The sequence below is a fragment of the Acartia tonsa genome, chromosome 12 (genome assembly GCF_053477335.1).
Source record: "Acartia tonsa isolate MP-2025a chromosome 12, ASM5347733v1, whole genome shotgun sequence".
NCBI classification, from domain to species: domain Eukaryota; kingdom Metazoa; phylum Arthropoda; class Copepoda; order Calanoida; family Acartiidae; genus Acartia; species Acartia tonsa.
This window is the reverse complement of record NC_137271.1, coordinates 19,412,740-19,431,384: the sequence shown is the minus strand read 5'-3', so window position 1 is coordinate 19,431,384 and position 18,645 is coordinate 19,412,740. Positions and strand designations below refer to the sequence as shown.

Genomic DNA, 18,645 nt, shown 5'->3' with positions numbered 1-18,645 from the left:
ATAGATAGATAGATAGATAGATAGACAAACCTACAAACATATTGATGAATTTAAAAATTAATAGATTAATTGATAAACAAAATATGTTTTCATGAAACTATTGTTAAGCATCAGTTTTGTGGAAAAAAAATCTTTTATATTATGTGAAATATGTAAGATTAAGGGGGGGGGGAGGATTAAGGCCTATTAACCCCGCACCCCCGCAAATTATAAAACTGGGAAGTGGGGGGGGGGGGGGGGGTGGAGGACACACGATTTTGATAATATTGATTAAGGAATTAGAAAGATATTAAAACTTATAAACATGTTTCTATTCTCTTTTATTTATTAATTAAGGTGTATTATTTACAATTACTTAACCATAGCTGTGCGGTTGATAAAACATTTAAGGGGTGGGGAGATGCCCCCCTCCTTCCCCCACTATTAACATTATTAAATAATACTTCTTTTCAGTAAATCCAATACGCGAGTAATAGAACGATGTGTTTTTAACTTTTCTGCTAGTTAAATTAATCATTTAATAAAATTAAGATACTTAAAGTATTGTTATTTTTATCTTTTCGTACAATTCCTTATAAATACAGTAAAAAAGAACATATTGCTGATAAGAAAAGTGTATTTCATCGTATTATAGACAGCTTTCCGCGGATATTAACTTAAAAATTATAAGATTATTAAAACCAGTATTGTTAGCCCCGAGGGGTCGAAGGCCCGAGCTAACAAAATTGGTATTAATCTCAACTTTTTTTAATATTCGTGGAAAATTTTTTGTAAAACAAACAATGCTATAAATGATTTTTCAATATGGCTGAGAACTGGTTATAATCCAGCGGATACTAATCGGTTTTGAAGCCATACTGGAAAGACAAATAGAATATGTAGATAAATAAAACTCATTGATTTGATTCTGAAAAACACATAAAATAAAAGAATTATCAATGAAATACCCCCCCCCCCCTAAACAGTATGATAAAAAATCACCAATCTCCCCCCCCCCCCCAAACTATTAAGGATTAAAAGAAAAACAACAGATTTAATTCCATTGATGGAACCTAATCATTTAGAAGTTATTTGTTTTCAGATAGATAGATAAAAGGTAGATAAATAGAGAGTCATTTAGATAGATATTTAAAAAGTAGAAAACTAGAAAGATAGACAGATAAGTAGATAGGTATAAAGATAGATAGACAGAAAAATATAGAAAAAAAGATAGACATAAAGATGGATAGATAGATAGAAAGAAGTATACAAGTTTACATATTAATGTTATTTAATCGCAGCATATTACTTTCGCCTGAAAGTCTTAATCCAAAAATTAATAAGGGTTTATTAGGGTATTTAAAAATATGAGAATTTTGGATTATATGTTCATAAATAGCACAGAATTAGTTTTCTCGTATTCATTCGAATCCGGTGGATAGGAACTGGTTTTCATCCATACGAAAAAAACTATGTCTAGCATCGTATTATATCCAGCTTTCTACGAATATAAAAATATACAATCATAAGATTAAAACCAGTCCCAGCCCCGAGGTGCCGAAGGCACGGGCTAAAAAACTGGTTTTAATCTAATAATTGTACATTCTATATCCGCGGAAAGCTGTTTTTAATACGATGCGAGAAATAACTATTATTTTTAAAAATCCAATCTTTAAATGACATTTTAACTAGCGGAAAAATATAAGGAAAAATAAGTTTAGACAAGCAAATCAATCGGAAATCATCAAAAGCTTACAAAACATTTAATTAAATTTAATTATAATTACAGAAATAAAAAACGAATGTATTTTTATTAATTGCCAAATTAATTTGTTGGCACTGTTTAAATAATAATTTGTTTTCAGAACAAGGATGGTTCAGTAATGGTCATACGTAGCGCAGCAATAACCAGTCAGATAAACGTTCATTAAGCTAATTTTTTTTAGTTGTAGAAAAAAAATACATTTTAATGTTTCAAAACTTTTAACCTTTCCATTAAAAATAAAATTCTGAAAAAAATTACATTTTGTCTCAATAATGATTATCAATACAAGAATAGTTATTTATCGCATCGTATTATAACCAGCTTTCCGCGGATATAAAAATCAACAATTATAAGATTAAAACCAGATTTTTTTGCCCCGAGAGATGCCGAATGCACTGGCTAAAAACCTTGCTTTAATCTTATGATTGTACATTTTTATATTCCTATAAAACTGGATATAATACGATGCTATACATAATTTTTTGGTATGGCTGAGAGCCGGTTCTATTCCACCGGATAGTGATCGGTTTCAAAGCGATACTGGAAAAAAATATTCAATTTTAAAAATTCAAATTGAACAAACAGTAAATAAAATGGCAGACTTAATATTGTAAAAAAAAATTATCTATAATTTTAAATGACATTTTAATTTTAATATGTCAATCATATTTTTTATTGTTAATATAATCATAAACTAGGAAATTTATTTATGCCACAAGGATTAGGGATAATATAATGGCTGACCATAGCTGACATATTATCGAAATACCATGGTTTTATCATTATTCATATCTACTACATAGAAATACTTGCGGCTTCGCCCCTAGCCTCCCTCTTATTTTTGGTGTCCCACCCCCCAAGAAAATAGCCTAAAACTACCACAGATCCAGTAGGTATATGCCCTGAAGAGAAGAATCCAATCAATTCAGTGGTTACCGAGATCTTAAGGAACGGACAGAAAGACGGACGGACAGACGGACAGACGTCAAGCTACTTTGTATAATAAATATAAGATATATCATAGCTTACACATCATCGACTAAACTTATAATGAAATAAAGTTTTTTTTATGAAATTACAGTAAAAATATAAGTAAGACTAAGCGAAATAGAAAGTAATTTTTGCCATCATTCGAATGGATTGAATACAAAAAGTAAAAAATAACTAAGATAACTGCGTTAAGTACTTCAAAGTCCGTGCAATTTTTCACATTTTCGTCAAAATCCAAAATTGCTTGGTCTGAAAAAGTACAAATGCATATACCATGACAATTTTTTTACAAGTAGCGAAGCTACTCCTAAATACACTTTTCAGTGGACGTAGGTACACTAAAGTAATTCATCTAAAAGTTTAACAATTCTTGCTTCTTTAAAACTCTTTGTTTTATACATTTTCGTATATATACCGTAAAAATAAGACCCTGAATTAATGACAAAGCCCAATCTGCACCACTTTTGTACCACTTTTGATTCCTGTGACGTCATAAAAATGAGGGAGATTAGAGGAGAAGTGGGAAAGAAAACCTCTAAAAAAGAGATGGAGAATCCCTCATTTTTATGACGTCTGCACAGGAATCAGAAGTGGTGCAAATTGGGCACTTTTCTTCCTTGTTTAAAAATCAAATCAAAAGAGATATTTATGAAAACATTATAATTTGCCATTTTTCTAATTTAAAACTCGACATATTTTCCAAACTAATTTTAACATCAATATAAAGATATTTATAATTTATTGCCAAATGCTTTCAACGCAGCTACTCTATATGTACGTACGTCCGTTAGACATTTCCTTCATGTGGCACGTATAGCATCGTTTTATAAACAGCTTTCCAAAAGGAAAATTTGTCTGTAATTCGATGCTTGTCACGATTTTGAAAACCGGTTCTAATCCAGCGGATATTAATCGGTTTCGAAGCCATGCAAAAAAATAGTTTTCCAATAACTTTTACTTTTTTCTATAATACTATTTATCTATATATATATAAAAAGGACCAAAAATAAATGGGTTAAATATCTAACAACACATGTAATATATCAATATACAGTTTTTTTAAGGATTTTTTAACAAGGACAATTATATGCACAAGTAGCGAAGCAATGCGAAATGATAAGAGTTCTTGATTTGATATAATGCTTAAGAAGGCTAAGTTGACTCAATGAGTATACTATAACAATATGAAAATGAATTGAAATATATCTACAATACTTATGAGCAAAATCACCCCTTTTGTAGATTACATTTTATTGTTTAAAAGTTTGAATACTACTATTTTCGAACCAATCAAAATTTAAGTAGAGTATCCACAATTTTTTGAGCCAATGAATAAGATAACGTGGCTATAAAACTTTAGGCACTTCTGCCTCTCACTCCCTAATAATTACATAGATGAACGACAAGACGTACAGACGCAAATTTAAAGTAGCTACGCTTATAAAATTATTACAAAAAGTGGTGTAAGTGTAAGTTAATACTTCACACTATTGTTCAAAGTTTTTTTTTAGGAACGTTCGAGCCAAATTGCAATGTTTATTCGAGTACATAAAAGCTCTTCCAAAATCAATAGCTTGAATATAAAACGTAACTCATAAATGAAGGATGTTAAGTTTTGGAAGGCATTGCCAATAAATCACTTGATATGGCATGTATGACCAAATGGATTTTAAAATCTATATATTCCTACAACAGACATGCTCTTGTTTTATTAAATTTATTTTCAAGATTGTTAGAACACCATTTTTTGCTGTATTTAAATAGGGGTGAGAAAAAAAAACGGGGCTATGTATTGTCATATGAAAAATTAGAGCAAAAAACGGGTTGGATAAATTTCCCTGTTTTAATAAATAGAAAAGATTCCTTTTTTTGATATTACTTTCGATTTTATTTCAACTAAGGACATTTAAGAGATATAAATGAACACACAAAAACAATTATAAATCACAAACAAATAGAATTTTGTACAAATTATAAAATTATACAAAAATAGAAAAAAGTTTAAATAGCTATAATTGATAAGGTTGAAATATCTAAATTAATAATTAATAAACAATTTAGTTTTGCTTAATCTCTCTCTCTCTCTCTCTCTCTCTCACTTTCTGTTCCTTATCTTTTAGCTTTCCCTTTTAATTAAGTTCAAGTACAACATACAAGTTGTTTTACCACTTTTTATCGTCGCAATATCTTGAAAGTTCTTTATAAAATAATCTCCCCCCGCCCCCACAACGTTTGGTAATCTTTATGCATTAATTATATCAACAAAAGACTTAAATGTCGACAAAATCTTCGTTTTGCTTACATTTAAAAAGCCCTTTTTTGGAGGGGTTGATTTTGTTTCCCAATAGAAGCTAAAGAGAATGTGACTTTTTTTGCTATATAGTTTTTATGCTATTTATATATACATATTAAATCAAGTATGTGTGTCTGGCTTATTTGAAAGCGTAGCTATCCTGTAAATATGTCTTTCTATACGTCCAAATTTTGAAACATTGCAGATGAAGTAAATTCTTTTGTCCAAATTATGAGTTTCAATACATTTTACTTATCATTTAAGATCAATAAAGCAACTTTTAATTGCTGCGCTTATTATGGACATAATCATGCTTCCTGTAAAAGCGTTGAATTTACTTTTACTTAATGTCGAATGCGTATTAAAGTCAAATATTTGACTTCTTTTGTAATTAGAAAAAAAGTGAAACATTACAAAAAATACAAAAATAAGTATTACATTATTAAATTCTAGGAAGTCAAAAAATACTTTTTCTTATGCATAACACAATATTTTTTTTATTTAATGATTGCTAATTTTGTTTTTAGAAATTACCAAACCAATAACTTTGTATTGTTGCTGCATTCAAGCTTTATGCTATTTTTAAAAGAAATTGAAATCATAATAACCTTAGCCATTGGGAGGTGGGGGGATAATCTGCCATTGGTTGACAGTTCCTATAGGATAGATAGATGGTTAGATAGATAATTAGATAGATAGATAGATAAATTGATAGATTTATTATTAGATAGATAGATAAATTGATAGATAGATATTTAAATAGGTAGATAACTTGATAACTAGACAGTTAAATAGATAGATGAATAATTAGATTGATATAGAGTTAGATAAATATTTTATCTCTTGTCCTTAAATAAGCATGAATTAGAAAATTAATAACTTTAGGACCAAAACCTTCAGTTTTTAACACCCTTTCGATAGATAATTTGATATAAAGATAGATAGACATATATAAAAGGATATATAGAAAATTAATTACATAGTTAAGTTAATGAAAACAAAGATATATAGTATTATCTTAATTGTTTTTTTAAAAAATTCTTATGATTATTTAAGAATATTCATAAATTGTTTTATTAATACATAAAGACATGCTATAAAAATCAATTTTCCTCTTTCAAAATATCAATCTATCCATCAATTATTTATCCATCTATTTATCCCATACAAAAAATTCACTAATTTTATTTTGATGATTTTCAAATGATTTTTTTTTCATTGATTATATTGTGTGTGATAATATATAACCATTGGTAATTGTTATTAACCCTCACAGACTGACAGCCAGACGGACAAACAGGTTAAATAATCAAGAATGATTATTTTAAAAAGTAGCGCAGTAACAATAACAATAATAATAACTAAAAAGGAACAGTAAACTAAAATACAGTATAAATATAGCTAAATGCCATTTAAAAAGTTTAGATAAGTCAAACAAATGTACAACTATTGCATACAGAGCACTATACTTTGTACACAATGCGGTTGAACCTAATTTACCAAACCTTACACCAAAAAAGTGACGTAAATAACCTAATTATAGAGTAGCTACGCTATTGACAAATAAAAGTACAGAATAAGAAAAAGTATTGTAAAAATTTAGAAATTACAGCGCTAATGATAGTCTACACTTTCATTCACCAATTTTACAGTATAAATTTACTTTTAAACAAGGATGACAACATCCATAAATCGAAGCTCTGAAACGACATGACAGACGAACATTAACTTTTGTTGAGTGTCAGAACTGAATATACAAAATATGAAAATATAAGGTTTGACAAAATTATACGTAAATTTGTTGCAAAACATCTTAAATACAGAATTCTGTTTAAGGACATACTGTAATTTTGATACTTGATTATAGAGATGCTTCGCTCATAATATTGTACCTTATTGTTATAGGAATCAGTAATAAAAAAATCAGATCAATCGGATGATTTTATCACATAAAATAATATTATTAAAAAAGTAAAAAAAATCAACATGTTTAAAATGGACGTACGGACATTCTGGTAACGATTATAGAGTTGCTACGCTTTCTAAATCGTACCTAACTACTACAGGAATCACCATGCAAAGTTTGAAATCGATAGGACAATTCTAACATGCCTAAATTAACGAATAAAAGCTAACTATCTCGGACGGACGGACGGACCGACCCTTATTATAGAAAAGCTTCGCTTTAAAAAAAGACAATTATGTCAATAAGTAGCGATAAAATAACTAGTTATCTAGGGATCTAAAGGGATAAGTCAATGGCCGATGAATTGATGTACTTCACCAATGATTATACACCAAAATATCCTATCTGTAGAATATTATGTGGTTCAAACGTTTGGACACTTAATGAACCAACAAATCAAAAATTATCCCCAAAGTTGTTAAGCCATTCAATAAGAACACGTTATTATAAAACTTTGGTGACTAGTATAATAAACAGACTAATGTCCCCTCCCTCCCTTAATTTAAGTTGTTAACAGCTATATTTATTTATATGAAAAAAGATAAAAATATTAATAACTTAACCTAAAAATCTAAATTTAAAGTAACTAATTATCTATGATTTCCTTTATACAAGTGTTAATTAATTTCCAGACCTATTTATTTATTTAATTGCTATTAGTTTACATATCAAAGAAATTTTTATTAAATGATATTAAAACTTGCATGGCTTAGCAGCCGCTAAAAAGCAGCAATATTTTTATATTGAAAAAGCGGCCAGATGCCATATATTTAAAGCAGTAAAACAGCTTTGAATTGGTAACTGTCAATCATTAAATATTATTGTTTTAAAGATTTAGTTTATTAAACAGTATTAAAATTGTTTGTTAGGTAGTCTATTTTTCCATCTAGTAAGAGATGCATTTAAGAGAATATGATTTTAAAAACTACATGGTAGAACAAACTAGTTATTTAAACTTATTTTATAAACATTCAATATATTACCAACTTTAAAATTCAATTTATATAAAATATTTTTTTGTATTTTTCTCTTATCAATTGCGAATGTATACAAGTAAGCTGAAATCCAAAGAACCGCAGCCACTATAACTTTGTTATAAATATTAAGCATATCAAAACATAATATATCAAAAGATATTCTTTCAGCATTTAAAATTTACGTCCAAATTGCATTACAATTGTAGAATTGCTACGCTTCTTCAAGCAGTTTTTAACAAAAGTATGCTTTGGACTTTAAACATAAATGACGTCAGGCCTTTCAGCATAAAAAGATAACACAAAATTTTCGCATTGTCATTGAAAAATAAGTGGAAAAAATCAAACATGTGGTTTTTTCGGTATTTTTTATGTAATTTTGCATTGAAGAGAGGCGTAAATTCACTAATTTGCCAATTTGATCATTATGAAAACCGGTTTTAGGCCGTAAGTTAAGTTTTTTTATTTACTTACTTTGTAATTTGTGACCAGATAAAGGGCCACATATTTGGAGTCGAGGACGGGGGTCCTGGAAGGTTCAGCTGGGGGGAGCCGGGCGGCCCCCCACCCGCGGTTGTCATGACCGGGGGGAACCCTGGCAGCATGCTGTGCAGGGGGTGATCGACACCCATCCCCCGGAGCCCGGGATTGAGTCCCAACATTGGAGAGGGACCACTTTGGACCATCAAAGTTTTTTTTTAAATTAAATTTTCACTTTTAAAATTGTTTTATGATCAAATTAAGTTTATTTGCTATGATAATAGTTTATAAAAATCACTGACATTATGTTAAAATTGTTTATCAAACACTATTCAAATAAATTAACATTTTCAAATCAATTATGGTGAATTTTTGACAAAGTTTTTCGAAGATTTTTTTTTTCAGAAAAAAATTGTTGATTTTTTTTTGCAGTTGCAATACAAGGTCTGAAGTTGACTAGCTTACTTTTAGCTCTTCTTGTCTCTCTATTTTTTGCTAGAGGTAGAAAAAAAAAGAGACAGAGGGTGTGGGGAGGAGGGGGGGGGGGGACACGTACCCAGGGGCAGGTTATGTGTACGCCCCGACCCACGGGCAAATTTACCTCCGGGATTTATAGAGAGAGAGAGAGTGGGAGGGGTGGGAGATAGGCCTCCTCTTAATAGCTCAACACATACACACACATACTTTAAAACTCTCTTTCTTTAATTCGCTTATATAATATTGCTATAATAGCAAATTAGTGTTTTTTTAATGTCACTTTAATGAAAAAAAGGTTTTTAAGGTTTGGGATGTAACTAAAAAGAACCACCTTTAGATACTATATTTTTCCTAAAAGTAAAGTGTTTAATGTATTTTGCGTGTATGTGTGTTTTTATGTGTGTGAGTGTGTGTGTGTGTGTGTGAGTGCAGAGATAGTTATAAGGCCGCTAGACTGCACGTAAAAAAGCTGCACACAGAAACTTCCTCCCCCCTTTTTTCTACCTTGTCTACCCCTCCCCCACACTTCAAATAGACCCTGTGTGTGTGTATGTGTGTGTGTGTGTGTGTGTGTGTGTGTGTAAGTGTGTGGGTTTCTTTCTCTTTAAATTGAATCGTCCCTCACTATTCCAACTTTTTTGGCTACGTGTATTGTTACTTAAAAAAAAGAGAAAGAAGGGAAGGGGTAAGGATAGGGTTAAAGTAAAACAAGCCCGACCCCCCCCCCTTACTTTTTTAACATCCACGTCTCCTTTTTTGCGGCCCTATCTCTAAAATCTTTTTCCTGTCTACACGGGGCTTGAAAAAAGCTCCTCTTTCTCTCGCATTTTAACCCTCTTTCTTTCTCTCTCTTTTTAGAGTTCAAGGGGAAATCAGCAAGGAAAAAATACTGTGTGTGTGTGTGTGTGTGTGTATGCATGTCTATACAGCAAAGACACGCACGCACACGCAACTTAGGCAAAGATGTATAAGAAAGGGTTGCGTGAACCTGAGTGTTGTTTATAAGCGTCTGTCTGTCTGTCTGTCCGTCCGTCCGTCCGTCCGTCTTTGACTGTACTCTAATGAATGTTTAATCTTAATGTCTTTGTTTATAATTTTAAAATTTAAAAGATACACAATTGATTAATAAAAAATAAATGAAATATTTTGGTTAAAATTAATAAAAAAAATTAAATAATAAGCTGAAATCCAATTATATAAAGTAGTAAGTATTTTTAAGTATTTTTGTCTGTAGCAAAAGATCTCGCTAACCACTGAACCGACATGGTTCTCCTTTATAGTAAAACTTCTTATAGGTACAGGAAAGGTCTTTTGCTATTTTTGGGGAGGGTATCTCCACACTCCCAATGTAATATGACCTTAAAATCTCGGTAACCGCTCAAACTACAAGGTTGTGTGTCTTAGGGTCCAGTGATGGTTCATCACCCCCCCCCCACACACTCAAAAAAAATTCCACCCATCCAAAAAATCTCTAGGGGCGAAGTCACTAATACTTTTTGCACTAATAATTATAGCGAAGCAATAACAAGCTAACAAAATTTTAGAAAAAATAACAGAAAATTGTAGTACAGTAATACTGCATGTAAGAAGAAGGTTAAATATTTTGAATCCTAAAATTCTTATACATAGGTACTAGGATTGGGCAGGTTTTTGTCTATCCTCAGTATCTAAACCACTGAAAAAATGCTCTTGAAAAATATTTTAAAATTTATCAAAATAATATTGAGTAGTAAACTTGTTTTGTTTGTACCAAAATATCTCGGAAATGGCTAAACCAATTTCAGGGGAACTTACAATTATAAAGAATAGCAGTTAAGTATTAAACCATGATGGTTTAGTAAATTTTGAGGTTTCAATACTTAAAATTTGCTAAAAATAGAAAATCAATGAAAATATTTTTAAAATTTAAAACAGCAAAAAAATTACTAATAAGATATGTTTTATGTATGTATTTAGATCCTAACGCAGTTTTTACATAAGTACCCTTTACCCTAATTTTAGTTGAGCTACCTAAAACATGAATCAATGTAAAAAAATGCGTTTTCTGGCCTTTAAAACCCATAAATAGTACGGAATTTAAAGCCGCGTAGGTTGCGTGATTTTTAGAAATCTATAAATACCAAAAAATGTCTGTAGTGTAAGGGTGACTTAGGGGTGGGGGATGTATGGTGAAAAAAAAGGGGATGGGGTTGGAAAAAAGAGCGCTTCGCGATGCGCGGTGCATGCAATCAAAGGGTTATGCGTCTGTATGTGTGTTTGGGAGTGTGTGTGCGTTTGTGGGTGCATTTTCGAAGCCCGGCTACGCAAATGCAGCCTGTGTGTGTGTGTGTGTGTGGTTTTATTGCAAGGGTAGTTTTTTTTATTACGTGGCCAGTGTGTGTGCGCGTGTGTGTGTGTGTGTGTGGGTGTGTGGTGTAGATTTTGGCCACAGCTAAAAGAAAGAAAAATCATTTTATGGGCTTATAAAGAGAAAGGGGATATTTTGGAGTATTTTTTTACAAGAGGGGTAGCTTCCAGACAATTTGACAGGGGAGGGTGTTCAATTATCCCCACACTCCTCAAAATCAACCCCAGGGGTGGGTATTAATAAAGTCTGGGGAGTTTTAGGTCTGTAAATTAACCAAATGCACTATTTTATTAACAACAATTAGAATTTTGGTACTAATAAAGATTTAAATTTGGGGCAGTCATTTTTTTAATTTAAAGTATTGTGCTTTCACACAAAGGGGCAATGGAGCATCGATAACATCCTCCTCTTATTTTAATCTATTGAAAATAATGGCGGGGTTAGTTTTTTTCCTATGCTTCACACCTGCGGGGCCTTTACCCAAATATATCCTAACTTAACTCGATCTACAGAAATAAACAAGCTATCTCCCTATCTTATTAATTTCAATTTATTTAAGTTCCAAATGTATTGTAATACCTTGTTTATTGACGGATTTTGAACACAGTAAAAGTGTCGGACTGATTATGACGTAAAAAAAAATTAGCCAATGAGAGGCTATTATTGACCAATGGTAAAATTTATAGTGGACTCTCATTGGCTATTTTTTTACGTCATAATCAATCCGACACTTTAACTGTGTTCCGGATTTTAAAAAAAATTTAATTTATTTTAGATATCTACAAACAAAGGGCCCTTCACGGGAAAGAGGAAACCAGGTAGACCAAAAACAACCTGGAGGAGGGAATTCCTGGATGAACTGAGAGATGAGAATTTATCATCTTTTAGTGCAGCCTCTACTAAGGCCCAATTCAAAGATAAATAGAGAACCATTGTGCGTGGCCCATGCTCTGGAAAGAAGAGATAAATGGCGATGATGATGATGACAAACAAAGGTATTTTTATATTTGTTGACGACACCTTCCATTTAATTATTTCTTACCTGGGCAAAAATCCTTTTTCAAAAATGAAGTCTTTGTTTAGCTAATATTCTAAAATCTTTCAATGTATGTACAGTAAAACGTCTTACCTGAAATGTCAAAAAACATACATGAAATATTTGTTTAACATATTCTATTATTTGTTTAAAAATATACATTTCTGCTAAAAAATAAATTTTCTGTTAATTTTTTATTTCAAAAAATTTCCCACATAAAATTTTATACACTAAAACTACTGTTGCGAATTTAAAGGGTGGTTTCTAGAGTGACATAAAAACTGCAGTATGACTGTACAAAAACAGTTTTGACTTCATTAAATCATACTGTCAAAGTATGATTTTTAACATCCCAAAACCTTTGCCGAAAAAAACCATATGACACTTTTTTTGGACAATGATAAAAGAATAAGTAAGTTTGTCTAAAAAGAGCACATTAGTAGCGCAGCTACTATATACTTTGTTCATAAGTGCTTTAAATTGATATGTTCAAATATTTACTGATAGTATTCGCAAAAAAGTGATAAACTACCCTAAAACTTTTTTTTTTATATTTTGTCCAATCTCGCCAACTACCTAACCGATTGTGATCTCTATTTAAGAAAAGCTTAAAATAGCTACCAAGAAGGTTTCAGGCTATTTTTCTGCCCAATACAGGGGCTGGTTATGTCAAGAAGTATTATGTTCGAAATCTTTTTAAATATTGGCCAGTTTTTTTGTTATTTAACTATTCCATTTTCCAATTTTAAGGCTTTAAAAAGGATATTGAAAAGGGTAGTTTTTTTGGGTCTATAAAAATTGGTTGAATTCACCATGAAATTTGGACATTTTGATGACATTCTATATATGTGCAGCTTCTCTATAACTTACAGGAGGGTACCAAAACTTGTATAATGTATATCTTTGGGTACTTTTATTGCATTTTGATTGGTTAGTCGTGTCTAAACTTTTCAACCAATATTTTTAATCTACCGAAAGGGATAGTTTTGTGCATCATCTTTGGGGATATAATTATGTATCAATGTATTGTCCCAATGCATATTCCGTTAGATCTTTACAATTTTGGAATGTAAATAGAAATAGAAATAGAATTTATTAACTATAAATAAAAGGATTGATTGTCTATAAAATATTTATACAAGGCAACCGGACTTAACAGCACTTAACTTTCATCAACTTAACAATCAAAAATGCTTCTAATATAACCCTTTTCCATCCCCCAAAAATCTTCCCATATAAAATAACAATTTGTGAAGTTTTATACCAAAAAAACTGCTATATTTACAAAATTAAGGTTTCTATGGATATTTTATGCTTCAGTATAACAGTAAGCTTTTTAATATGTTGGCCAGCTACTGTCACAAAACAACTTAAAACCCAGAACTTAAAGGGATAAGATAATAGAAGAAAAATAACGACAAACAAAACTAACCACCTTTACATTTGGACACTGAATGTGTAACAAAATTTGATAAATATACCCAAAGCCAGCGAATGAAAAAACGTGTTTATAAAATTCTGGGGTCCAGTATGATTTATAGTCCAATGTCCCCTCCCTCCATTATAAAACCCATCCCTAAGTTTACTAAAAAAGTATTAAATGTGTGAGTGTGTGTAATTGCGTAAACGAGCTACCCTATTTCCCAAAGCAACGCTTTTCTATAAATACTCCAAAGTGTAACAAGTTTTAGCAGCTAGAATTTGACCAATAATAGGCCAATATACAGACTAAATTACCAATAGGAGGCCAATATACATTTCAATTGACTAATGGTAAGCCAATATGGCGTAATTTTTCGTCAGAATATGGGATCTAAAGGAATAAGGCAGTGCAAAATAAATTGATATACACCTAAAATGATGATAAAATTACCCCTTCAGTAGATTAAATTTATTGTTCAAAAGTTTAAACACTCCTAACTAAGAATCAACCATTTAAAATCCATCAAGAGTACTCAAAGTCCTTGAACAACTGTGTGTCCCACTCCCAACTATTACACCAAAGTCCAATGTTAGCTTAAATTCTGAATTCTATTGTTGCTGCGCTACCTTTAGATCTGCTTACCCTTGTTTATTTGATGTGAAAGGGCTAAAAATTTGTATCAATTGCTTTTAATGCAATTTTGTTCACTCGTTTGAACAAGAGAAATTTTTAGTAGCGAAACTACTCCATAATTCTTCATGTATGTTCAGGAATAAGTTACAGCCAACAAGCAAAATAAATATAAAATTATATTTGGGGGGCAGATAAAAGTTCGCCAATTCAACTAAGTACAAAGTGTTGGCCCCAACGACAGCTGAAAATCACATATAGGTTTTTTTCGAATTAAAGATAATCTGATCAAGATTTCTCATGTCAACAATAATCAAGTATATATCTTACTTGGTCTGTACGTCTGTCGGTTTTAGGCTATTTATTTAGAGGTTTATACATTTATAAAAATACTTGATATATAGATGGAAAGTTATATAGATCTTTAGGTAGGAAATTGTTTTTTGATAGATATGAATTATAACAAGGATGACAACATCCATAAGTAGCGAAGCACAAAAAATAAAATCATGGATGGTAATATGTACAAGTAGATTTGAAGTGTATTTATTAATTGATTTATTGGAGAAAATAAACACGAAACCCTGTTTTATTTTGTAAATGATGACGGTCAAAGTAAATTACATAAAAGATGCTCATAACAATGGGAAAAATTATTTTGATACTGATATCCCAAAAAAGTTTTAAAATTGAACCAAAAACACCAAAGATATGGGGGAAAATGTAAAGAATATGAAAATAGCCAAAAACCTGCAAAAAGGAAGTCTGACCGTCATGGTTGTTTTCTTTAAACAACAGGAAATTTAATTTTGATATGTATAACTGAAAATTTTTTGGAAATCGTACAATAAACACCAAAGATATGGAGAAAAATGTGAAAAATACAAAAATAGCCTAAAACCTGCTGAAAGGCAGTCTGACGTCCATAGTTGTTTTCTTTAAAGGACAGGAAATTTAATTTTGATATCTATAACTAAATTTTTTTTGAAAATCTGACCATAAACATCAAAGATATGGAGAAAATGTAAAAAATACAAAAATAGCCTAAAACCTGTTTAAAGGCAGTCTGACCGTCATAGTTGTTTTCTTGAAACGACTGGAAATTTAATTTATATATCTATAACTGAAAAAATTTTGAAAATCGCACCATAAACACTGAAGATATGAAGAAAAATGAGAAAAATGTGAAAAATACAAAAATAGCCTAAAACTTGCTAAAAAGCGGTCCTAGCGCCATCGATGTTTTATACTTAATTGTGCTCCTTAATGATGGGAATGTTGTCAAAAAATTTCAGCCTTTTATCTTTTATAGGAGCTGAGTAAATCCCATTTCCCCCATAGCGTTACGGACTGACGGACTGACGGACGGACTGACGGACTGACGGACGGACGGACAAAGTGAATTATAGAGTAGCTTCGCTACTAAAAAATAGATAGAAAGATAGATTTTAGATTTATCTATCCTATTACAGAAAGAATTTGTCTTTTTTTGTCAATATCCTGACATCTACTGAACCGATTGAGTTCACCATTTTATGGAAGCTTCACAGAGGTCCCGTGATTGTCTTATATTTATATTAAAGTCTTGGGTTAGTTTCAGGCTATTTTACTGCCCTTCCCATAGATGATAATGGCGCAGCCGATTCCAAAGAAAAGAAATTAAAGAAAGAAAGAGACATGGAGAGAAAAAGAGAGAGAAAAGAGAGAGAGACAGAGAGAGACATGAGAAAAAATGAGAAAGCATGGGGAATACTTTTTTTGCCAAAAAAATGTTTTTGTCTTTTTTTGCTACTAGACAAGTCAAGGACGTTTTAGAGTTATTGTTGGGGTATAGCAAGTGTTTTTAACACATATTGATAGCTATCTAGATAAATAATATTTATATTCAAGTAACATGATGTCTATGAGTCTGTCTATCTGGGTGTGTGTGTAAGTACCATGAAAACGCTGGACCGATATGCTTCTTCTTTACAGTAAAGCTTCTCGTGGATCTTCATAAAAATAACCACCACAATATATGTTATGACCAACAATAAAACAGCCTATATAAAATAGCAGTGGAGTAATTAAAGTTTCTACCCGAAAAAATTAATTACTGACGTACGGACATGAAGTTATTATTGTTTATTTGAAATATTTTCCTCCTGGAATGATATTCGCCAGGAAAAGAAGACAAGGTCATTGAAAATGAAAATAGATAAGAGAAAGAAAGAAAGAGAGAGAGAGAGAGAGAGAGAGAGAGAGAGAGAGAGAGAGAGAGAGAGAGAGAGAGAGAGAGAGAGTATGGGTGAAAATGAAAGGTATAGAACGAGAGAGATAATAATGTTAAATCCTAAACATATTGCCATAAGGGTGTCAAGATTTAGTTCTCAAAAATCACTAAACATTACTACTTTTTCATTCCATATAGTGGAAATAAGTTGATAATACAATAAAAGATCAGATTATCAAAATTAACCCCTCTGTCAATTAAAACATTAGGACACAGCTATTTGAACAATTAAGTTTTTGTAAACAACGAATGATTGAATTTGTTAATAAAACTTGAATACCTGAATAATTTACTGTCTCTTGTCCCCTCCCTCGAAGTACCCGTTGTATACAGTATATTTATTCTTCTTATTTTCCAACCTGTAACTGTGTAATCCTCAAAAAGCTGCAAAAAACGTCCCCCCCCCCCCCCCCCACCTCCACTCTCCCTTCGCTTAACCTATTCCCGACCCCACGGAGGCCAAAAAATCACTATGGGGCATTTACCTTATATTATATTTAACAATTCTTTCTTTGGTCAAGCCGTTTTCGAGATCTTAATGAACCTTAAAACGTATTGGTTTCATGGACTATTTTTAAAGGCGAAGCGTTTCTACATTTGCTTTTGGTCCGTTATTACGTCCCTCAGTCTGTTACGGATAGCTTAAAACTATAGCTTATAGGCATGTATGTCCATTTTTAACAGGAGGATTTTTTTTGATTTTTTGAACAGGTACAAATTTATTTACTTAGTTTTAGGATAGATTTACGCAATTTTCGTTTGGACTTTTAAATCGTGTTTAATAGTAAAAGCGTTATTACTTTACATTTGTTAATTTTCGAATGGGTGTCACTATGATATATTAAGCTTCGCATTATAGATGTTGTCATCCTTGTAATTCTATTTTCTATCTTGCCATCAAGATATCTAATTATCTATCTAAAGACTTGTGGTCGCACAGTACTGATTGTCTGCACACATAGTGGTGTTAAGAAATGACCTTGGCAAAAAAAATATTTCCCAAGAGCGAGAAAGTTCCTCTCTAGACAAATCCTCCCCTTTTTTTGCAATTATTTTCCCCTGTGACATTTTACCCCCCACAAGTATTATTGCGGTTTTTTCCCTCTAAGAAAAAATAATATATAACTTTTACTTTTGTTCAGACCTTTATTATAATATGTATAGTATTAGCGGCTACGACCATAGAGGCCTCTGTAGGCATTTTATTCAAAAATAGGGGTTTAAGTTTTTTGCCCTTCCTCAAACTTGTTTTGAAAGATCTTTTCATAATCAGAACCTATAAGAAGCTTCACTGTAAAGGAGGGCCGTAATGGTCCGTCCAACAGTTAGAAAGATATTTCTCTACAGACAGACAGTAAGACAGAAAAAGAAGACATCATGTTACTTTTATATAATGATATTTCTTTTTGTTTCATTATTAACAACATTTTCTTCTTTATTGATCTCTATCAAATATCTGAGTTTCAATTAAAGTGTACAAGACTGATATTTTTAATTTATGATAATAATATTTATGTGATGTAATTTTGAAATACGAAGAAAGTCACGCAAAAAAATAAAACGTCATAAAAATGAGGGATGAGGAAAGGAGGAGTGGGAACTAAAAAGAGATGGATAATCCCTCATTTTTATGACGTCACATTGAGCGAATTTCTTCGTCTTCTAATTTTGTCGCCATTATGACCAACTTTTGCACTATAAGAGGGGTTTTATACCTCCAAACGTAAGTTTTAAAAGAGAAAAAGAAACATTAAAAAGCGGACTCCAATAATTCTTATTTTCTTTCCCGACCCTCAAAAGTAGTTTGCTAATATAATATAATATCAAGAATCATTATATACATTGTTGTGCAGCATTAACAAAATTACAAACAAGGATAACAACATTCCTATAGGCCAGGCTCAACTGAGCAGGTTTTAGGCTATCTAAACTCTTGCTCATGAAAACTGATTTGATTTTTTGCAGACAGACTAATAAATAAGAGAGTAGCTTCGCTTCTAACAATGTCTATAA

At 31.3% G+C, this 18,645-nt stretch overlaps 1 protein-coding gene across 2 annotated transcripts in view; it reads right to left on the bottom strand.

Moving 5' to 3' along the window:
* The window catches only part of LOC145334138 (uncharacterized), a 121,920-nt gene that overhangs the window by 50,230 nt on the left and 53,045 nt on the right, over positions 1-18,645 (bottom strand). The window contains exon 1 of one of the 2 annotated variants that reach the window (XM_080179440.1): positions 8,442-8,772. The exons of the other annotated variant lie outside the window; for it this stretch is intronic. Within the exon in view, the coding sequence (XP_080035566.1) occupies positions 8,442-8,653 (212 nt within the window). The 5' untranslated portion in view covers positions 8,654-8,772. Of the gene's footprint in view, positions 1-8,441; positions 8,773-18,645 lie in introns of those variants that run through there. 2 annotated transcript variants of the gene reach the window in all.